General features: G+C 40.6%; 1 protein-coding gene across 1 annotated transcript in view; it reads right to left on the minus strand.

Annotated features, from left to right (window-relative positions):
- Positions 1 to 24,582, minus strand: part of grid2 (glutamate receptor, ionotropic, delta 2) — a gene marked incomplete at both ends in the record, with an annotated part of 512,472 nt that overhangs the window by 392,454 nt on the left and 95,436 nt on the right. Inside the window, one exon of the mRNA XM_080467951.1 lies at positions 23,615 to 23,770. Within this exon, the coding sequence (XP_080324077.1) occupies positions 23,615 to 23,770 (156 nt within the window). The remainder of the gene's footprint in view (positions 1 to 23,614; positions 23,771 to 24,582) is intronic.

Genomic DNA, 24,582 nt, shown 5'->3' on the forward strand with positions numbered 1-24,582 from the left:
TCTACCACTGTCATACAAATTTGCTCTGCTGCTGGCAAAGCGACATTTTCTTAGGGGTGCAATTTTTTAAAGCTTTAGCAAAAAGCAGAAGAAATCAGTTTACTATTGTGAAAGCCACCGGGTTGTCTTAAAGTTCACTCCCATAGTTGAAATCCTGCAGTAAGTGGTTCAATCAATCACCTCAGCCTCTCCATGTGCAAATGTGTCATTAGGCAACGAACTGAACACTAAAAGTTTCCCTCAATAGTGTGCAGACAGGATCACGGTGTGTGTGTGTGTGTGTGTGCAAAACACATTAAGATTTCTAAAGCAGTACAATAAAACATAAGTACATTGACTAATTAACTACATATTTTGTTTGCTTTCAAACTGATTAGGATGGTTATTATCACAGTTTTAACTTTATGTTGAAGTGGTGGTAAAATCAATATGTTGTCTGTGTCACTGAGAAAGATACTGAAAGATAAGGGACAGCCTTTAGAAAGTCCAGACAGGCCTTTAATATTAAGTAGTGCTCATAACCTTATCAATGGCTCGTCATTACTTGTCGTTAAAAGCAATCAAGTGCCATTTATCAAAAATTGTTCTATTTTGCTAACTCACCCTAAATTTATATGAATTGAGTTGTGCCGTTGCTTTCATGCAATAATCAATTCTCTACTGATTCTTGTCAGTGATGTGCACCTGTTCTTTTCAATTCTAACAATAAAGTCTCCGTCCTTTTGTTCATAAAGAGGACTAAATGATTACTCACCGGCGCTTTCATTTCATTTTACAATGTCTGCTGCTAATAGCGTACTGCAAGTGAAAAATGAACTTGTATTAAACTGGTACCCGTCGCTTGAAGAATTCAATGGGTATTTTGGACGGCTCCAGGACAATTCGACAGTGGTTTCTGCTCCTGAGAATTTGGGCGCAGTAACAACGACAAGGAAATTCCACAGACGCTCGAATGCAAAATGTATTTGGACAGCTGGTGAAGGTGACTGACGCACTCTTGAGGACACGGCACACACAGAAATCCCCTTTTTCACAAAGTGCTTTTCTTACAGGACACTGATCAAATATAAATGAATTAGTGGCTACACCACACACAAAATATTGAGTTTCCCTTTTAAAGTGGTTTACAACAGGTTCAAGCTCCCAGAGGGGATTTGTGATAGAACTGTAGCTTGATGGATGCTGAGAACATGCACATACGCAGACAGAACCCGGAGAGCCATTTGTGTTCAGCAGACAGCACATCAGAGTAGCTGTGAGCGCCGTGGTCCCATGATAATACGCATCAAGTGCAGTGCATCCTCTTGTCACCTCTCTATCGTAATTTCTTTTACCGGTTTTCCCTTCATCATCCTCTCTTCTCAGTCTGTCCACCTGTTGTTTCCTTTTTACACAGCCGTGTCTTACAGCACTTTATACACAGTGTCAAACCCCTTCACTAAAACTCCTGCTGCACCCTCAGAGTCATCCTACAAAGTAAATATCATGTGTCGCTCTCCGGCTATTTGTGCAGCTTTCTCTACTCTTTTTGTTCCATACATTTCATTTTCTATCCCTGCACCTGAAAGCCAACCTTGCAAACACTTCTCACCTCTTCATATGCAACACTCAGCTTTGGAATTTATATTAGACTTCTTTTTTTCTTTTTTTTTCCCTCTCACTTGCTACCTTCGAGCAGGCTGTCTTTGAAAATGTCATTGTTCTCCATGTCAATTTGAAACATTTTCTCTAACTTTCTTTCATTCTGTTTTTCTTTCGCCCGACCTCCCGAGACCTCCTATTTCACTGTTCCAGCCACGAAGATGATTAAATTAGATGCCCTGTCCCATTATTCATGAGGCTCCACTCATGAATTCACATTTCTAAAACCAACTGGCAGTACACGTCAACTTAAACCTCTTTGTCCTCAGCTCCCTCCATTTGTTGTCTCCTCTCCTCATGCCTTGTCATGTCTTTTCTGGCTTCTCCCCTCCTCTCCCTCTATCTCCTTTTATCTGTCAATCTGCTCTCCTGCTATACTTTTTTTTTTTTTTTTAATTTGCTCATCCTTTCATTCTATCCATCTGCTCATCTCCTCGCACTTTGTCTCCTCTTTTCTCATCTTCAGGAAATCAGCACTCTCCTCTCCAGCCTCTTTTCACAACTTACCCTCCCTAGCCATGTTATTCTCCTCTATCTTGTCTTTCCTACTTTCTCTTCTTGCTCGCTCACTGACTCTCAGAAGACCTCCTGGCTAAAAGGTGTGAAGGAGGAACTAAGTGCTTTCTCCTGTCTATAAACACTGTCCTTTATGCCTGCATGGCTCTGGGCCTGCCCGGCTGTGGGAGGGAAAGAGGGGAGCTGTCTGCAGAGATTTATCCGTTGCTCAATCTCCTCTGTCAATTCTTTTTTTTTTTGCACATTTTCTCTTTCTCACCTTGTCATCTTCAAGTGAAAGAATGGCCAGCAGCAGAATTAATTAAAGAACAATAAAGAGAGATGACCTGGCAGCACCAAGCACCCCAGCACATACTTTAATATTGGCTATACTGAACAGCGAGGCCTTGGAGTAAGGACAGTAAATATAATTATAATGAATGAAAGTGTCCTTTCTAACTCGTGTCCTGAGAAATCATTTTCCTGGGAAAATACATTTATGCATGAAAGATTACAGAAAGAACATGTCAAAAAGTTATAACATTTCACACGAGAAAGACTGTGTATCCACAATAAAGTTAAACTCCCAGAACTGAACAGGGGAGCTATTTAGGAAAACAGAAACAGCATTTTCTTGAGATGTTGGGGTCTCTGTTTTTACTTCAGAGGGTAGGGCTAAGAAGTGCTCTCAGTGACCGTAAATAAAGGATAAAGATGTTGGATCTTTATTTCCAAGGTAAGGGGATCTCCGGAGGTCTGCTTCAGGCATACTGGAGGCTTAGACCTTGAAATGAAGGACTGTATGTACTATAATAAAAAAAAAGGGGGGGGGGGGGGATAAGTGAATGGGAGAGGCATCAAAGACAGATCCAAAAAGCACTGTGTGTCTTCTGAGCCAAGGGGAATTGGACTCCATTTATATCATGATCAGTTTTAGGACTGATCAGTACATGGTGCTGATGAAGGACATTTTAAACAGGATAGACATTTTACATGATAGGAAAATTATATTTGGGGGCTTTGTACTTTAGGGTGTTTAAATCTTGTTGAATAAAAAGCTGACATTTTAATCTCAATTTTTTTTTTTTTAGTTACTCAGGAGGGCACTAAATGCACAAGGGATAGACAATATACCAGCCAAAAAGCTCATTATCTGCAGCCACAATCCCTCTTCACCTTCTCTCTCCCATTTTGTTTTCCTCAAACCACAGAGGATGAGGCTTATCTTATTTTCTTGTTCTTTTTTCTTTCTGCATCTCACTCTGTTCTGATTTCATCTCTCTACATGCCTCTCTCTCTCTCTCTCTCTCTCTCTCTCTCTCTCTCTCTCTCTCTCTCTCTCTCTCTCTCTCTCTCTCCTCTCTCTCTCTCCTCTCTCTCTCTCTCTCTCTCTCTCTCTACTCTCTCTCTCTCTCTCATCTCTCTCTCTCTCTCTCTACTCTCTCTCTCTCTCTCTCTCTCTCTCTCTCTTCTCTCTCTCTCTCTCTCTCCTCTCTCTCTCTCTCTCTGCTCTCTCTCCTCTCTATCTCTTTATATGCTGGTGCCACTGCATTGGCCTTTCTGAGTATTTCATTAAAGTGCTTCTCATACTCCACTCCTTTCTACGCTCACCTGCCTGACCCTCACACTTTGCTGTTTGTGTGTTGCAGCGTGGGGATGTGTGCAACAATGCACTGGGGAACTGCCAGCAGTGGGTCCAATAATGGGCTAAAAAACTGAAGAAATATTCCTGACACCCCTCTCATCTCCTGGCTCGCTACCAATCACACTGTCACGATTCGCAAACGTCACCCATTTGAGTACCATGGTAAGTGCGTGGACTGGTGTCCAACTAGTCATCAATGATCAGTCAAAGAACTGCCTGTGATAGTACTTCTTTGGATTGCATGGCTCAACGTAAGACTTGTTCTCTTGATGTCAAATGTTCCCTGGCATGGTAAATTGATCAATTGATCACTTCAAATGACCATGCTCATGTCCCAGCCCACTTTTTGGGTGCCTTGTTGTTGTTGTTTTGTTTTGTTTTTTGTCTTATGCTGTGGAATTCTATGGCAAACGCATTGCCAGAAGCAGATCGCTATGTTACCCATGCTCATGATCTCCGATGGCCTCAAACTTCAGGGTTGTCCTGATGACAGCAAGAGGCTTTTATCCTTCATGTCACCATACGACCTACAAGTTCAAGTACAGTTCATCACTTTCTCAGCAAATATTTCCGCACTTTTGGCAGAATCATTGATTCTTCCATTATTTTACCTCCTCTACCACTAACTATTTGAGCTTTTCTTTTTTTTCTTTTTTCCTGGCAAGCGCACTGCTGCAATGTGTTCACACAGCTTTCCCAAATCGAAACTCCTCATCCGCATCTGCTGCTGACATCGAGAAGAGTCGAACAAACTGCCAAATTAAATTATGTTTTCGGGGAGAAACTTTCAAATTCTTAAGCTTTGATGTAAAACTCTGTATTGATGTGTGATGTTCAAGTGACTCAACAATTTTCATAAAATATGCAGTACCATTAATGGAACCCGAATACCACTTTGGAGCATTTGAACAGTTACACATTTCTGTTTTCCCGTCCCAAAATAACATGGATGCTCCTTTAAAGTATCGAGACTCAGCCCAAAATTCTAAATTGAGGTTTAAAGACATCTCAAGAAATTCAAAGACTCTCATACCACAAACAGCACAGGCTCAAAAGTAATGAACACTCGGCTGCTAAATAACTCTTGGAGAGCGGTGTGCCATTTCAACGGGGGCTCAGAGAGAAAGCAGTTTGTTCACACATGGCTCAAACTTGTCCAAGATATGAGTTGCAATTAATGGATAAAAAATAAGAGTGTGAAAAATATAGAAGTTCAAGTTTATGCTTAAAAAGATGGTCAGATGTTATTCACTGGCTATATTTGAAAAATACAAGTCAGCTGACGATACTTTAGACCATCTAATTCAGTTTTGCCATAAACCCAAGCCCTTTTTGGTTGAAATGATTAATTTATACAGTAATGTTTGTATATACAGTTGCGTAGTGGTCAGCACCCTCACAGGTCTCAGTTCTATTCTGGGCTCAGGGGAGTTTGAGTGTGTCATTTGCATGTTGGCCCTATGCATGTGTAGGTTACCTGAAGGTGTTCCAGTTTTCTCCCACAATCTCAAGACCTATCGGATAGTCTCATGAGGTAAGTGAATCAGAATGTCTGTTCTTAAGATAGGTCACAGTCCTTTCATATGTGTGTATCTTGTCTTTTGCCCAGAGTCAGATCATTCAGCAAATCTAAGTTTGATGAAATAAGTATGAAAGAAGGACAGATGGAGAAGGCCTAATAAACTGAAAGTGTGATGCACGCTTGCACGCTTTTAACACCTGATGGTCTTTCTGTGATTATTGGTGCCTCTCTTTTGCTGTCTCTTGTGAACTGGCATTGCAACAAACCCTGATGTTTGGTTGAGTTCACAGGGTTAAACTGAGAATCGGGACGAATTATACAAAATGGTATTTGGTATATGTTTGTGAGAAGTTCAACACACCATATCAGTTTCCCATAAGTGATGTAAAACGTGTACTCTGGTGCTGCTCATATTCTCTGACACACAGTCTAGTGACTCAGTATATGACCTTTAGGAATCTCTCCTTATCCTTTTGTGATTTTGGTTACGAGGATTGATCCTGCTGATCAAATCTTCAATCAAAGCACTAAAATGTCACACTGAGTCATGATTTGAAAGGGATTGAAGAGAAAGACTTAGAGGCGATCATGTACCCCTTTCCAGCATCACTAAGACAAATGTGGGCGTCAATGTGTCAAGACTTTATCTCTTTCTGTGTTTCTGCCAACAATTCTTAAAAAAACGTGTGTGTGTGTGTGTGTGTGTGTGTGTGTGTGTGTGTGTGTGTGTGTGTGTGTGTGTGTGTGTAGTTGCACCAAAAACCCATAAACACTCGACTCAAATACATGTGCACAGTATTATTCAAACTGGATAATATGACCTCTTCCACCTCCTTTTTACTGAACAATACACATCTATTTACATAGTGCAGTAGTGTTCAACTAGAGCAGGGGGTCAGCAACCTTCAACACTCAAAGAGCCATTTGGACCCTTTTCCCACTGAACACAACACACTGGGAGCCGCACCGACCCCAAACCCTTTGCCTTACCGTACTGCCCCGCTCAGGAATATACTGCAGTGGGACCGAGGCTCGGGGTGCTGCACCAGAGGGACCAAAGAGCCCGCATACGGCTCCGGAGCTGCGAGTTCCCGACCCCTGAACTAGAGGAATCGCTACTAATTAAAACAAAACTTTTCATCTCTGAATTTCTAGAACCTCTTACTGTCTTGTCAGTGACACAGGTTTAGCAAATTAACAAAGTAAGGACTAAAAATAGTGACATCTGACAATAATGCTAGAGGCTGTAAATTACTTTCTTGTCATTGAAAGTTTCAAAAACTCTTGAATCTTCAGAGAACTGAACATGTAGCTTTTATTCTACACATTTAGTTATATCAAAGAACAAACACCACTGATTTTAGAAGGTAAAACCTACTTTTGAGGGATGAAAACATGTTTTTCTTGTAGCACTCAGTATTATGTAGCTGTAGCTGTTTTTCTCCGTAAGTTATAAGGCAACATCATTTTACTGGGAGGGAATGATGAAAAAAAGGATATCATCCTCATAGGTCTGTGTGCTTTCTCACCTTTTCATTGAGACTTCAACAAAACATAAAGTAGCCTCTTCATATAGAGACTTAGGGGCAGAAAATAATAAATAAATAAAAAAAGGGACATAACTGCTTAGAAAGAGAACACACAATAAACAATTTCATGGTGAACATTTCCATCTGCACTGAAGGACTGTCTTTGTGTACTTGGAAAGAGGAAGCTGGCTGTCAAGCAGTCATATCAAGATCGAGAGAAAGTGTGTATACACTGGTCAATGCTCAGCAGGGGGAGGAAGGAAATCGTTCAATAGAGATGCACTTCTTTTCAAATGACACTCTGTCTGTCTACCAACCAATCAACTCAACAGACCTACCACCAATCGAGCACACACGCACATTTTATTCAAAGCCCCGAAACTCTGGTTGGATGTGGTTTGTCCCCAGCTGTCAGCTGCTGGACCCCCCCCCCCACACACACACACACACACACACACACACACACACACACGCTTGTAAAATGTCACTGTTGCCATGGAAACCACCCCCCTTTCATACCACCGATTAGTGGGGCGGTTAATTGAATTATTGAAATTCATCTGTTAATAAAGACAAAAACTGAGAGTGAAAAAGACAAAGTGAAAAAGAGTTGACGGGGGACAAAAAAATGAATGGAAAATGAAATGAGTTAAGACTAAAAGACAAGCAGGTTTAGCGTCACTGTAATTTAGCCGTGCCTTGCAGCAGTGAGGTGGAAGGAAATATCTCGCAGGGAAGCATGAGCAAAGCACTGTCAGTGCAAAAAGCCGCTGTGTGCCCAGTATTAGTGCATGTGTGTGTGTTTGGATGTGTACAGTGTTTGTTAGGTAGTTGGATAAATGGGCAAATAAAAGGAGGATGGCAGCAAGAGGAGGGTTTCCAGTCTGTGAATGATGGAACGGACTGAGAAAATGAGATGTCTTTGGTCGGGATGGCAGCTGACTGCTGTGTGCTTTCACATCAGTGATTGAGGACACAAAGATGGACAGAGACATGGAAAAGGCAGGCGGAAAAGAAAAACAGGGCCCGAGATTTATTTGATACTGGCCATTATTTATGTGCAAGATTGTTTCAGAGAAAGTGAGCTCTGTATGCTTGAAAATTGTGTAAGAAACTAAAACAGGAGGAGGGACAAAGACAAACAGGTGATTGATGAATGACGGTGGTGTTGCTGTGGTTACACAGTGAGAAAACTATTGTTTCATTCTGTACAGAATTTTCTTGTTTTCCCGTTTGCATGTACTGGCATTCTTTGAGTCATATGGCAGCACAAAAATATGAGTTTAATATTTATTCATGACAAAGTTTCACATTGGTGTGAATTACTTTGTGGTCGTCTCTCAATGTGGCGTTGAACCGAGTTGTAGTGGAAACTCTCCAGGCTCGACTCTTTTTTTCCTCTAAAATCAGACTCCTGGTTGAAATGAATGGCATGAGCACAATTGTCACAAACAAACTGCCTATCGGATTGGAAATGTCTTGCTCTTTCCATTTCATCTTCTGCCTCCCCACACTGCTTTGGTCATATATTTAACATCACTTGAACTAAATCGAAGTGCTGGGCAATGATTAAAAATCCTAATTCTTTGAAGTGTTAGGCAAAATGTGCACTTGACAAATAGTGTATTGTCCAATTTTATTCTGAAGGTACTGCAGCATTAACACAAGTACTTTACAGTTGGTTTACCAACATGTATTTCTTAAAAAAATATGTTCACGTTAGCGGTGTCCCCGCTGACCAGCCCTGTTGTGCTTCTCCCTGCACTGTTTGTAGAGTAGTTGAATCAAAAACAACGCCCTAAGTAATAGGGAATTATAAGTCCCCTTCACCATAAACACCACTATGTAACTTCCAATGACAGAAAGTAACGAGATACATTGTAAAGCTTTTCATATTCTTCATTGGTGTTTCCTGTTTCATTCATTATTGTAGTGTTGCTGTGACACACCCCCTGAGCACCCAGCACCATTGGTCCGTTGGTAGTTTATTCTGAAGTAGCATCAGTTAGTAAAGAGTCAAATAGTGGTACACTCATGTTATGTGGACATGTCTGTGTTAATCAGATAGCAGTGAAATTGTACACGAGCGTGCCCTTCGCCATTAAACTGTTAGGGGCCGCTCAACCATAGCGGCGCATGTTTGCATTGCTTCAGTTGATGAAATGAAGCCGTACAATCAGCCAAACATTTGTGATTAAACAAAGAACTTATTTGTATCATTGGAGACATGAGGATGATGTGTGCGATCACAGGAAATAATAAAGTAAAATAATGTTTTCAAAGACTAACACAGGCCTGGACAAATTAGAGAAGTTCTACTTTTCACATGTAAGGCCAAGTTTTGAAAATGTTCAAAAATGAACACAAGGAAAGCTGTAAACATAATTCCCCCCGTCTCACACACACACAGCCAGCATGTACAAACAGTCAATTGGAGATTCATTTATTTGGATTCACAATGCTTGAATGGGTCAGCTGCATCATGTAACTGGAGGACATGGAATCGTTCTTGCTTTAATTAAAAGTAAATTAAATAGTACTGATTAATCATTGATAAAAGAACCCACGGATTCATCATTGTTGGATGGTCACAAATACTGCATCTTTCAAATGAGGATTTAATGCAATATCACCCAGGCTTCATTGATATTTCCATTAACTCTAAGAATTAGAGCTAATCAAAGAGGGATTATTTGTATTATGCCTTGACAGAAAAGTCGCATTGATTGAAAGACCTGAAGTAAAAATATTGTGTAAACTGAATGACCTATTAGCTCTCAATAAAGGTGTTTTCTAATAAGCACCTCACAAATTGATAATAATGTTAAATCCAGTCACTGTTTCTCAGTAAAAAGCTGTTATTGCCAATTTGGGTCCAGAAGTCCCTTGGCAGTGCACCATGGGGAAAAAGGTTAAAAATGTGTTATTAAAGATCAAATGTATCCCTTTCAGTAAGTTCAGAGGTTTCCAACTTCAAGAGCATGCAGCTCTGTTCAGGACAGATAATCATAAACAAAACCATCAGTGATCATGCATATCTACAAGGCAGATGGTAGAGCAGTCATCAGCAACCACATGAGTTCAAAATCAAACTGAGATTTTAACATGCCCAACAAATGTTTGTTACAAAGTGCCAAATTTTAAACTGCTATCAGTTCGCAGTAATATCACATTAACAATTGGTAAGGTGCAGTGTTACGGTAGTTTACTCCTCTTATTTATGTTTGGATTGCAGACTCCAGCAGAGTATGGTGAGTTTTTTTTTTATCTTTTAAACAGCACATTAAAATCTATATGAATAAAGAACATTACGCGATTGATGTAGAAAATCAAAATGTTCAGAATATGAAAATATAATTTCTTTATTTTGGCAATCTGACTAAATTCTGCAAAAAGGGGATGATGGGGAAGAGAGTGGAAAGCACAGCAGGTAAATGATAGAAATAATCCTGTAAAGGTCATTTATTTCTAAGATTTAAATTTTGAACACGTTGCTAGAGTTTTTTTGTTACTGTTTACATTACCACAGTGCACTAATCATCCGGAGAAAGTTGGCTCCAGTTCGTCTCAACACACTCATGCACTCAGATGTGTCTCACACCCTAAAGGCGCTTGTTTCATGCTGACTTCAGCACTATACCACATTGTTCCTGTGACTCATGAGTTCCACTGAGGAAGAAAAGATAAATTGAAAAGATGACACATCTTCTAAATGTATATTTCAGTCACTCTAATCCATTAAAACTTTAATTAAGAACTTACAAAGATGGAGAATTTTAATATGATTTTCTCTTCCCATTTTGCATAAGCAGTACACGTAATTAATCTGCAATGTAGCTCAAGTATTTTCAACACCATGTTTTGCGTCAGATTAATGAAGGGGATATTTTGAGGGGAAAAAAATGGGCCTTGATTGTTATTTCCAAGGTTAAACTACTTCGGATTGTATAATAGGTGCAAAATGTCCTGCCTTGTTTGTGACCTGACACGTGAATCAGCCATTAAACTTCTCTCATGGCGTCTCAGCAGTATTTTCTCCACATTGTCCCTTATGATGACAGCAACCATTCTTGATTGAAAAGCATTTGCATGCAATGCATTTCTGCCCCAAACTGAAATAATATTAATATGAAGAAGAAGAAGAAGAAGAAGAAGAAGAAGAAGAAGAAGAAGAAGAAGAAGAAGAAGAAGAAGAAGAAGAAGAAGAAGAAGAAGAAGAAGAAGAAGAAGAAGAAGAAGAAGAAGAAGAAGAAGAAGAAGAAGAAGAAGAAGATGAAGATGAAGATGAAGATGATGATGATGATGATGATGATGATGATGATGATGATGATGATGATGATGATGATGATGATGATGATAAAACCGATAAAACCAATTAACCCAAGATGAGAAAGTACCAATATGTCTGTATTCACACATTTTAAGGTTTTGGACACTGTCATCTTCATCACTTTAAATAGGTCTGAGCTTTATTGAACCAGTATGAGGCAGTCAGAGGCTTGTTTTCCCAAAACAGGACCGAAAAAAAGTTACTTTACTTACCAAAAGGGGTTTAGAGATGTTTTTGAACCTTGTTTTCCTGTCACCCTGTAACCCCCATGACAAAGTTTAATGAAGGAGCTATCGGAGATGGATGGATGAATTTAGAAATTGACATTTTGACAAATGCAGTGAAATGCAATGCAATAAACTGCAAACTAAAGCAGCTTCACCATTTAGAGGGTGATTGTTACAGCGCCTCACTAAGCCAAATGAACCCACACTTCGAGGGGGCATACAAATGTCCTACTTGAACCACATAATGGCACTTATTTGTCACAGGTGGAATTGATGGCCCACTTTGATCTAGACATAAATGAACATTTGAGGAGGATTTAAAACAAAGAAACAAAGGTGCACTACTTCAAGCAGTCAAATTCTCATTTAAAATATTACTCTATTTGAAGATAAAGTAACTGACTAGGTGGTAAGAAAGGTGAAAAAAAGCAAAGTAAGTCTCAACTATAATGAACTGCACTTACAACATTGGCAACACTTAATAGCTTTTTAGGCTTTAAAGTAGTGAACTGCCATCCATCAGTTGGTGCATCTATCACTAAAAATAATGTATCAGACATCCCTGCAAAAGCCCTCTGTGATATATTCTTGAGGCGGACAATTTCTAATGAACAGTAATGAAAGCAACATAATGAGATCCGAACCATGTGCTTAAAGCATTAAGACTGAATGAAACCATGCTGTGTATGACGCTTTAATCATAGAGCCAACAGAAGGAAGCACACACCTGCAAGCATGTTAGAGGCATTTAAACTCAAATGTATGTCGTTCGATTGTGTGAAGAAACTGGAGTCCCCGGGGGAACCTCTCAACTGCAAATATAGCACATTAAAGCTCCACACGGAAAGAAAAAGTTAGAGAGTACAGAATTATGTCTATGAAGACTTCAGAAAGTGGCTGGAATGAAGGCTGTGAGTTACAACTTAGAAGTGGTGAGCGACTGCCAACCAGAGATCATACAAGCTTCATCTGCTCTTCAAGCCCTCTCAGTGCAGAGCAATACCTCAGAGACAATGTCCACAGCAATTATGATAAAGGCTGAACTCATGGCATTGCTTTTTGCACTGTGCACTGCAGTCTGGTAAAAATTGTATCAGGTCATGTCAGCAAGATTCCGCAAAGCTCTCGTTACTCTTTAAACTGGTGGAAAGAGAGACAAGCAAAGGGGGAGGACATTTGGACAATTTAAGGGAAAATGGACTTGCTGCCTCTCTAACGGATGCGAGAGAGGCAGCATGAGAGATGGAGAGATAGCAAAAAAATAAAATAAAAAGCCTCCCACAAAAACGACAGGTTGACAGGATGTTTCTGTAAAAAGCGGGAAACAACCTTGCAGGTCTGGTATAAGAGCAGAGAATAAAAAACAAAACAACCCAATACTTTCAAAACTGCAAGGTTTGTTGGCCATTTGTGGTGTTCTCTCCTTGCAAGACAACATGTCAGTGTGATAAACAACAGGATGAAACATTACACAACATAGATACAAAGGATTGGGTTCAAGAGGTCAGACTCGTGTCCATACCATTATAGCTCATGTAGCTTCCTCTCCAAGAGAGACGCTTGATTACATTTACAAGGAGCAGCTTCTGTGTCTCTATGGAAACCTCAGCAGTGCTCTTTGGCTGCTATTAACTCGACTTGTCACTGTTGTCTCTAGAGACAGAGACCCTTCTCAGCTTTGAAAAGCAAATCAAACTTATCTAAGGCTGGAGTATCAGAGCAAGCTTCTATTTCAGTAAGATGAAATGTGTGGCCATGTTTCACAAAGCAAAGGCCTGGAAACGAGACATGTGTGGAACAAGTGCACAAATTACTGTTTGAATTAGGTTTTTAATAGGTTCTGTTTATATTAAGTCATTTTCTGGTGGTTGAAAACATTAAAAAAAAAAAAAAAAGTTTTGTTTTCATGATTTTAACTGGAATTACACTCAACATAAAGGTTCTCTGGTACTCAGAACTTGTTTTTGTCAAGTCATGCATGTTATTTTGGGATTTCATATCACCAAGTTTGTGAACCTGGAAATTGCACCATGTCATTTCTCAAGTGAAGCTCAGGGCAAATGTCAATCTTCTACTTTGCTAAATCTCACTGTAGGACAACCCAGTTTATGAAAACAATCTGGGAAAAAAAAAAAGTTTTCATATAGCCATTAGGGATCACAGTGGGGGTTAGGTTGATGGAAAGGGTAAATTCCATTCATGTAAAATTTAATATGTACTCCATGACAAAATGTGCAAAAACTTAAGAGGTTTGGAAAAGGTTTTTCCAAAGCACTTTATCTGTTTCTCTAACCCTCCATGGCTTTTTGCTTTTAGCAGTTCAAGGCAAAGGTCTGTGACGTTTGGTGCTGTCCAAGGTGCTGAAATGTGTCAGCAGTCATATGTACGTGGCTGACCTAAAAAACTAAGATGAAAGGTCAAAACATTATCAGTAGTATGGCAATAGTATGGAATAAAAATATGGAGATGATCATTTAATCATAGCATTGATGTCTGATATAATTAAATGGCTTTTGGTTTTATTATACAGTCCAAAGCTAAAATAATATGCAATGTTTTACAAAACTATATAAACACTAAAAAAAAAATAAAAAAAAAAGTCACACTTCATAACATCCAACCAACACATACCTGCCATTTTTCATCAATGAATAAGCGATGGGATAACACTGATTATAGTCAGCACCTCATCTTTCTTCACCACAACACTTTGCTTATAAAAGAGGGAATGGCACATGTGCTGATATTAGCCATTCTATATTTTGCAGAGTTTTAAATCCAGTAAACATATCCATATAAATATTACACATTCACCAAGAAAACCTGTAGTCCTTTTGACTATTAATGTGTTGTGCCGATGTGTATGCTAAGTGAAATGCAGGGCTCCCAATAACATAGACGCTGGCATGCTCTGTCAAGACCACATGCGTCAAGACAACGTCTGCACACCTTCCAGCAAAAGGTGTGTGTGGGCTCCTCTTCTTCTTGCAGCCTTGTCTGCATAAATGCAGCTGTGTGCCCTGCATGTCAAGACTAAGTTGAGATGAAAAATAAGCTGAGACAACTACTGAACCCTCCACCCTTTTGTGGTACCATCCCGCTTTTCATTTTCATCCCATCCTCCACCTTCCAAAAAGACTGTTATCTTATTAGGTGATTCTCATTGCTTTAATCAATGGAGACATGAACGGGCACACACTGACATGTGTACGGACACACACCATACCTCACACACTGCTCCACCTGTTTTAGGAGTCATGGCGGGCTTGTTCAGGATATGGAAATAGTGGGGGAATATTGTGATGGGCGTGAAATGTGAAAATAAGTGACAGGAGCAGACCCTCAATTAAGTGCCATGGAGGAGGGAAAAATGAAGGGAGTGAGAGCGGGTGAGTGATTTAATTCAAGCCCCTTTACACAATCCAAAATGCACACACACGACCCTCAGGGCACAGCACACAGTAAATCATTTAGACAAAGCATTTAAACTGATAATTAGATCTAAAATTTAAATGCAGTCTGACAACTTTATTGTAATAAGGTCTTCATTGTTATAAAAATGATTATTGGGATATGACTTTTTCTGATATTCACCTCATCGTGATTGTACTATCCCTTCATGGTGAGAACTCGGGGCAGTTATAATGTGGTGCCACACAAAAGCTGGCTAGACATTGTGTGGAACTTGCATCAGCAGTTTTTGTGATTGTCTTCTACATTCAAACCAATTGCCATGCTCTAACGATCCTTCACACAATACTTTATGCCACTGTGGCAAATTTGTTTCTTCTGCCCTCAAAAGAGTAAGATTCAAGTATAAAAAATGATCTCTATTAAGAGACATTGGTGAAGTACAAAAAGTTTGTATTCTCGCTTAACTTAGCAATAAGTTGTTCACGGGAGGCGTTACAGATCACAGTTCGCCAAAACAACCCGCCATAAGAACAGTTTTTTCCCCGAGGGTGTCACTCTGACCAACGCTACTCCGTCACTAAATGTCAGACCTGCTGCTGTAGAATAACCTGGAACAAATCGCCACTGTGGCTGTATCTATATGTATATTATTTAATTTTAATGACCATCTACACTACTTTATAATGTAAATACTTAATTACCTCATGTTACTTCATCATTCTTTTGCACTACTCACCACTGCACTGTTATCTATCATCTTCTTTAGTCCTGTACATATTACTCTTTAATTACTGGTTCATATTTTTGGTTTATTGTTATTATTTAATGTTTACATTTGTACAGAGAGTGCACATTTTACCAAAGCCAAATTCCTTGCATGTTAGACATACCTGGCCAATAACGCTGATTCTGATTCTGGAGTGACAGATCATGCTTCTCAATCTGGCAATCTGATGGATGAGTCTGGGTGTGGCGGTTGCCAGGAGAACCTTATTTGTCTGACTCCATTGTACCAAGTGTAACTAAACAGCAACCTACCAAGAACCTACCTTGACCTTTGCTCAATATCATGAGATTGTGTTCCCACCATGACGCTAAAATGGACGAATGGAAAGATGGATGGACTTTGTGGGATTTATGAGGGGTGTTTTGATGTGGCTTCTCTGTAGAACAGGTCTAAAAAAAAAAAAAAATGCAGGTGTATTAGAAGACGGACAGACTATTATGAGGAAAAGAGTGTTGAAATAACAAATCTAAAAGAACTTTTAATGCCACTAAAGAATATGCAAACTTTTCATCTGATCACTCAAAAATAAATGATACTATATGTCTTACAAGAAATACATATTGATCATAAAGAACTCAGTATGTTATCTGGCTGTTCAATAACAGGAAAAAGAGCACAGCGGGAGTGTATGTCTGAACATGATGTTTATAAAACATACAAATCGCTCAAGACAAGCTATTCCACTCTTTTGATCACACACTTGGCTGAATTTACTGCTCGCTTTCCTCCAGAGACATCAGACAAATCCCAACATTTCACCCTGCCCTTTGGGCTCCTGCCGAAGCTGCCGCATCATTATATTATGATTTCCTTTTTTTAAAGCCAGGTGATTTCCCACTAGTTCCCCCAGTGAACTGCACTAAGCTCCGCATCACACAGACCAAGCTCGAAATGAGTCCCAAGTCCTGATGACATAATGAGGCGTTACCTTTTTTTCATATCTGGTGCTAATTACGTTTGGATTGCCATCATAAACTGAATGAAAAGCCCATATTAGCCCTGTACATGTTCATGCAGGGGAAATATGGCCCTTGAAGAGGACACATGTTGCTATTCATCAAAATGTTGACAAGAATATTGTCTGACTGTTTACAAATGATTAACCCATTTCAATCACTTAATGAACCTGTAAGTGCTCTGGCATTTATCTGGCGATGACATGCAATGAGCTCTCTATGTTAATACGTTACATATTCAGATAAGGATGGAACTCTAATAGAACTTTAAATCCAATACATCCTCAACATATGTACGTTAGTTTCTACACATCATCAAACCAATAGATATCACTTAAAATACCTGACGACGGGATGCAAACCTCTTGAGCATGAAGGTAAAGCAAGAATCTCTTTAACATGTTTCTGCACTGTGTACAATAACAATGAATGAATATGAATAAATAAATTCAATTATGAGTAATTCTCCACAGATATGCATCACTGTGATATTAAAGACAGCTTTACAATGATTTTAAACACTTTTCTTATTATTTTTGTTAAAACATCAGCTTAACCAAACAACTGGAACAAAAACATATATAAGACATGGAGGTAAATGAGATGGATGTGGCTATCAGGATGCCAGATAGCCAGATAACGACATTGATAGACAGGCAGTTAGAGGGAGAGTCAATAAATTCATCAGCCAGCTAACTACACAACCAGACGGGCAAACAGAAGACCGGCAGGAAGACTGGCAGGGAAATGAGTGAGGCGTTCTGTTCAGTCGCCTGCAAACAGGAAGAAAAGGAAGATTTTCTTGTACCACCCACAAATTGGGACAGGCCAGTCAACAGACTGAGAAACTTGGAGGCCTGCAGGAGTTCGAATGGTCGGGGATGAGAGAAGCAAAAAAAAAAAGAACAGCAAAGCCTGTTTGTCATTAAACACTGGCTGACTGAAGTTCCAAGCACAAACGACAAGCATTAAACATGTTCCTAAAAACGATCTATGACCAATATCAACGTATGACGCATTTGACTGCTGACTTATGAGCTTTGAAAAAAAATGTACAAACAAAAGAGGAAAAAACATATAATAGAGGGACAGGATTGAAATCCAACAACCACATGAAAAGAGATACGAGACATACTGCAGGATCCAGAAACATGCTGGTGGCTCAGTCTGTTCGGCCAAAGAGCAAACCGCCTCCTGCTGTGCTGTCACATCTCTCTTTACTCTTGGCCTTTAATTCACGCAATACTAATATTCTATATAAAACACTTCAAATACAAGCTGCTCAGTTTCCACGAAATGAAGAAGAATAGAAAATAAAATACAACAACAAACAAACACGGCAATTTAGCCTTTGTGCACACAGAGCCGGGCTAATGGAACAACTCAGGTTGAGACTTCAAAGAATTATAGCCTGAGTACCAAGCATCACTGTAGAGCCCTTGTATCAAAGCAAGAGCCTTAACAAGGCTCTTAGAGGTATACAAACACACAGAGGGATTTACAATACATCCAGGCAAGGTTCTCTGAGCAAATCTCCAGGTAAATGATACACAGACTTTGACCACTATTGTGCAGCATGATTCATGCTACAGGCATGAATTCTGCTGCCTGTTCAACAAACAAGCTCACAGACGTATCCGCTGTGTCTCCCTTCCCTGTATCAGTCAAAGCGAATGGAAATGTGTGCGTGTGTGAGTGTTCGTACATGCACAGGGGCGCACAAGCGATTGCATGCAGGGGTGTGCGCGTCCGTTTATTGCAAATTGTGCATGGGCGTGGATAATGAGGCCTTTGTATTTGATTATCAGTTAATTAAATCACGGAGCGGTTTCAAAGTTCTGGCATTTTTCACGAGGCCTCTTTAAATCCATTGGTTGTTTTTTTTGTTTATCTGCAGTCAATACGAAGTTCTTCTGTGAAGTGAGGACAGTGTGTGATCACCAACTTCAACTGCTTACAGTACCATAGTGCAAAAGTGCTTTGATAGAAAGCCACTTTCGACACGTGTCTGACATCGAGCCAATTCCTCCTCTCATCTTGACTTCTTTTCACTGAATTTGTCATTAATTCAGTACTGAAAAAAAAGAAAGCTTCATTCTGGATCCCAGTGAAACAAATCATTTTACAACTTTCACCTTGGATAAGATTTGTGATAAAACTAAATTTATTAAAAACCAATCATGAGCGCATCCATCACTCTGCCTATCTAAATTATTGAATTTTGTGCCAAGTCATGCTTCATTGTTGTGCATAAGAAAGATATCCTCCCGTTACACATTAGCACAGCGTTTGGCATCTATAATATCCCACCATGGCAGAATAGATTGCATCCATTTAAAATTAATTAAAGATAGCACACTATCTGTGACTAACTAGGGAATTTGGTGTTGTTTCAACTTCATGGTTCTAAAGGGCCCCACTAGCAAAGGAAGAAAACTAAACCCCTTCTCGTGTCTAGTGTTTGCTTATTTTTATTTATTTATTTTTTCAAAAAACAAAAATTTGAAATCCTTTCATAATTCATGCTGGGATTTTTGTGCTTTTAGTGCATTCAGCAGCGCTTAGAACTTTGTAATAATTTATCAATAATCCCTCTACGCCTGATAACACTTGTACATAATCTTAAATATCTCGAGATTTTGTGAAACAGTGGATTTACTTAGTAGTTTTACTTGCTACTTAGAGTAGTGTAAATACACCCTTACATACATCCAACACACATATAGGGCAGGGGAAGGGCGGGAGACGCGGCTCCCCCCAGCACCTCCCGCTGGGGTCCCGCCCCGGCCCGGGGTGAGTGCGGCTGGAATGCGGGGGGCGCGCTCCCTCGGGCGTGGCGCTCGTGGGGGGGCTGGGGTGCGGTGCTCCTTCTCCATTTGCTGTTGGATTGGTGGAGGTTGGGATACTGCGGTGGCCGGGTGGGGGCCCGGCCGGCGGCCGGGGTGGGCGAGAGTCATCACTCCCCCCCCGTCCCGAGTGTGTGTGTGTGTGTGTGTGTGTGTGTGTGTGTGTGTGTGTGTGTGTGTGTGTGTGTGTGTGTGTCTGTCTGCATCTGTCTGCGTCTGTCTGCGTCTGTCTGCGTCTGTCTGCGTCTGTCTGCGTCTGCGTCAGGGGTGGGTGTCTGTGGGGGGTGGGTCAGGGGTTGGGTTCTTCCAGGAAGATCGGGGGGGAGGATCATGGGGCGGGTGGGATATGAGGCTCCTGGGGGTGTAGAGTTGACTGTCCTCCGACTGGGGGCGGGGCTGGGGCGGGGCTGGTCCGGGGCGCGGCGGCCTTAGCCGTCTCTGCCTTGCCGGGTTGGGGGGGGGCGGTGGGTGGGCCTGTTCCCGGGGGTGCGGCGGCACTCGCCGCCGGGGTTGGGGGGGCTCTCGGCCCGCTCGGCCCGGGGGCCCTGCTCCGGCCTTTTCTCGGCTTGGCGGCTTGGGTCGGGGCCTGGGGCCCTGTGCCCTTTATCCTTCTCTTGTGGGCCCCTCTTGCCTGGGGGGGATTCCTCTCTGCATTCTCCGTCTGGTGCTTTTTGGGCGGGGGCGTGGCTCTCTGGGGTGGTTCGCTGGGGTCTCCCCGGGCCTGGGGGGCTTCCGTCTGCCGGGGTGGCGGTGTCCGGGCCCGATGGCCTCGGACCCCGGGGTGTCGCCATGGGTCCCCCCACAACAGTTCCGGTCACACCCAGTGGACAAGCCCCACACACACACACACACACACACACACACACACACACACACTTCCACTCCTCACGAAAGGTGCTTCTGAAGTTGCTTGTTCTCTGTCATCATTTGCTCAAACTTTAAAAATCATGTTCCTCTTTTGTTGTCACCTCTTTGTTAATTCATGTTCCTGCTTCACGTTACTGTCTAGATAGAGCTGCTCAGGCTGGTTTAATCAAAAAACAGTTGGAAAGTATTTGGATCAGTGTGATAACTGCAAATAATATATGTAGCACAACAAGGATATTGTATGTTATCCCCCTCCCCCTCCCCCTCCCCCCTCAAACTTTCTTCTCTCTCTTCTCTTCTCTCTCTCTTTGAGCGTTCCCCCCCAGTCGTGTACGGCAGCCATGCCAACTTCTGACGGAGAAGGCAACAGGAGGAGACTCCAGGTCTCTCCCTGTTGCAAGACCAAAAAAACAAAAAAACAAAATAAAAAAATTTAAAATAGAGTAGTGTAAATACAATTATTTCAAAATGTATTCATTTTGTGTTATCATCTTTATCTTTCCACAACCGAAAAGCAAAATCACTTCCTAATAATCTTGGTGGTACATGTTTTAGATGTTGCCTAGATTTTTTCTCAAGGCATTTAATATTTGATCTGTTTCCATATGTGTTTGTCCATCCATTCACCCCTCTACACCTGCATTGATCAACTTGTACAAAGTTTTATCAACCAGCTTTACTCTGTTCCAACATTCTGCCATCTCCATGAATTGCTTGGGATGATACCTCTGACACCTGTTCATATAGACACCGAGTCAGATTGTCCTAATGAGCCTGGTGAGTTCATCCTTTGCTATAACACTTAATCTTTTCGTCCATTAGCGCAGCCGTTCAAGCTTTTCTGTTTAGTAAATGGCCGTGTTCAATAGAAAACATATCTGTCTGCATTAAAGATTTGTGCAAAAATAAACCTGCCCTTTTAAGATACAGCCATTAGTCATAAACCACTGAGGATAAAATGATATTGGGATTTTCACCTACTTCACAAGGACTGCTGGATGACTGTCAAACACAAAAACAAATGGCCTAATTAGCTGCTCGCCCAGTGTAGTCAGAAACAACGTGTGTGACACATCCTGTTGTCAGATGAATCATTAGTCGAGCCAGCGGTGCCAATATTAGTGCAGGAATGCCATATTTTGCAATTTGCTGTGCCCCTGTTTGGGGGTTAAAATAGTAACAGCAAAGGAGTGAAAAAAACAAAACAAAACAAGAAAGTTGTTCGGCTGTCAGAAGTACTCTAGATTTATTGTTTGATGTGTTGGAATTAGGAGGACGATGTGAGTGCTCATTAACTCGAGGCTTTTCACATCTGACCACGTTACACTCCAGCCAGAGTGCAATCATGCTGCTGAAAAACAAAAAAAATAGAAGATTCTTGCATGAAAAAAGATTATTGCTAGTAAGTTTTACATTCAATTGTTAAAGGGGGACGTTTGGTTCAGTGTTGCCTTCATTGTGTGGAAGCCTTTTTGTTCTTGCATTGTGTATCTCATGTGTATGTCGCGTGCTGGAATCTGCGTACAACACGAAGAAGTGCAGCACCCCCGTGCCATCCCGTGCACTCTCAGTTATTCCACTCGCTTTTGGTGGAAGAACACTTTATGATCATTTCTGCAAAGTAGTGGAAGTGAAGTTCTGTCAACAAGTGCAGCTGTTAGGAGTTTAAAAGGATGTGGTGGCAGACCGACAAACATGCAAAGCTGCACTTGTGATTGGAAATCAAAAATGGAAAATCAGAGGTTCAGTGTTTGCAACAAATTCCCCAAAGCAAGAATAGGATTCCATGAACATGTTTCATTCCAAAAAAGAATGCGGGCATTTTAAAATAGGTTGAAACTGATTTGAGACATTTTAACATTTCGCGGAAATATTTGCTCATTCTGAATTTGATGGCTGCAACACATTTAAAAAAAAAAAAAAGTCAGATCCCCTACACCATGGTAACCATATGTCTTTATAACTAATTCAAACATATCTAAACTTCTAGGAAGTGAGAAGACAAGTTCTTCTAGTGTTGGAAGAGGACTGTTTAATGTTTGGTTTGGATGCAGGGTTCAAGCTGCTCAGCAGTCCTCAGCCTTTGTTGCTATTTTTAATTTTTTTTCATTTGATGATGCACATAATATTTTCTATTGATGAAAGCTGTGGACCGCAGGCAGGCAGGCCAGGTCAGACCCTTCCACTGTGATGACAGTGCAGTATGAAGTTTACCGTTGTCTTGTTGAAATGTGAAGTTTCTGCCCTGAAAGAGACTTCTGGATGGCTTGTATTATAGCTCAACATTGATGGATATCTTTCCAGATGTTTCGGCTGCCAACACTATATCTTAAATACCCCTTTTATACTCAGTCATGCTACTCCTGTTATCAAATTACAAATAGTTGCGAAATAATTGTATCTTTTTATTTTGGTATCCGCTATTTAGTTTTTGAATTGTTTCTTGGCCCTGTGTAACTACGTTTTTATGTTTTGTTTTCTTTTGGTGTTGTTCTGTGTCTTCATTTCACTGAACACACCCTCCGTTAGGGAATAGGGGTTGTATATGCATTTTGTGGGACACATTTTCCCCATTATCAGGATGAGTGAATGGAAATCATCAGTTTAAATAGCTGAGAGCACCAATAGCGTTTGCACTGACTTCACTCATTAAAAGGCTTCCCACCAACACTGCCTCATGTAGTTTATCATCAGCACAACTTCAGAGAATTAGTCAAAGATATCTGTTTAACGAAGCTTAGTCAGATTAGTGGCTCATTTCCGTTCTTTAGATCAAGAAGATTCTGTGATTACAAATGAAACATGCTGGTTTAGACTGAGGAATAGATGGGACAATGTAACGCTTTGAAAGGCTGGCTTCATCATTTTGGGTATCTATGCCACCATATGAAAAAGAAAATATAGTCACTACCCAACTGGAATACACACTAGTTTTTCCTCTAGGAAATCAAATGACTGTCTTGCAAGCAAAGCAGGAAAAAAATAAAAAATAAATAAAAATCAAACTACTGATTAAGATGCAGGTCAACACAAAGGTCATGGAAGCGATGCATAATAAAATCAAAGACAGAGGTTGACTTTGTGCCAACTTTTAATGTTGTTTTTTATCTGCTGAATTAATTTCCTGTGGCTTTTGTTCCTAATATATCGAAAAGGCCAGCAAAATCACGGGAGGGCGAAAAAGTCTTGAACTGCTGTGGATCACATTTTCTATCCATGCTGACATTTTCAGGGGAATTTTCTGTGTATTTAAGACATTCATAGTTTTCCTATTGATTTGCACTTTGTTTCAGCTTTAAACTTTATGCTCCTTCCATTTCGTACTTAAACTCCAACAACAAAATGTGCCTCCTACCTTCTTGCACTGCCTGGAAGGGATTGTTCCCGTCAACGAATTCCACAGAGATGGTGATCTTCTCTGTCTCCAGGATCTCATTGTTCAGATTGAGATCTGCCACGGCAAGACGAAATACCTCGTCGTCTTTCCGCGCCGATTCATCAAAGATGGCACCTGTTAAAATTAAAATGAAAAAAAAAAAAAGAACAAAAGAATCAGTACTGGAGTAGGAGAGTGACATCTCAACTTCATGAGTGCAATAGAAAAGAGGATTATTTTGGAGGGAAAAAGAAGGATCAGGCTCAACCTTAAGCTCTTTCCTAGATTGTATAAACCTGAACATGACAGTTTCTTGACAATAGTAAGATCATCAACACGCGTGCATTCACGGAATGCTCAAATCACACGGTCTCCGCAAGTTCCTCGTCAAAGGAATCAGTTCCACGACTCCAGCAGATCCTGGGCCATCCATGTGGCATCCTCCAAATTTGACATGTCTACTCCGCCTCTAATGGCTAACCAGTGGGTATCTTAGTCAAATCAGGCACGCAATCTTTTTCTGCGAGAGAACTGTGGATTCACCTTCCCTGTTTGATCATGAAGAAATATAAAGCCTGATTGCACTTTAAGGAGACATTTACTTACTGACCATCGAAACACTGACAAACACAATGTCAAAAATTTGACACTGAATATACAGCCTTGAGTGGTAGAGTACAACAGCCTCAGTGCCTTGTTGAAAGTTAAGAGGCAGAAAAGGTTTTATAAGATACAACATGAAATGTGTATTCTGCAGAATATGTGCACGATGAAGCTGCATAAAAGAAGAGCAGGTTCTCTATTATAATGTGCATGAAATAAGGACTAGATAAGATTCGATTCGATTAGATAGCACTTTATTAATCCCAGAAGGTAATCTCAACTGTCCCACAGCTCATCAAAAAACATACAAACAGACAGACACATGGCATATGCCTACAACAATA

Source organism: Lipophrys pholis, assembly GCF_963383615.2.
Source record: "Lipophrys pholis genome assembly, chromosome: 7".
Classification (NCBI taxonomy): Eukaryota; Metazoa; Chordata; class Actinopteri; order Blenniiformes; family Blenniidae; genus Lipophrys; species Lipophrys pholis.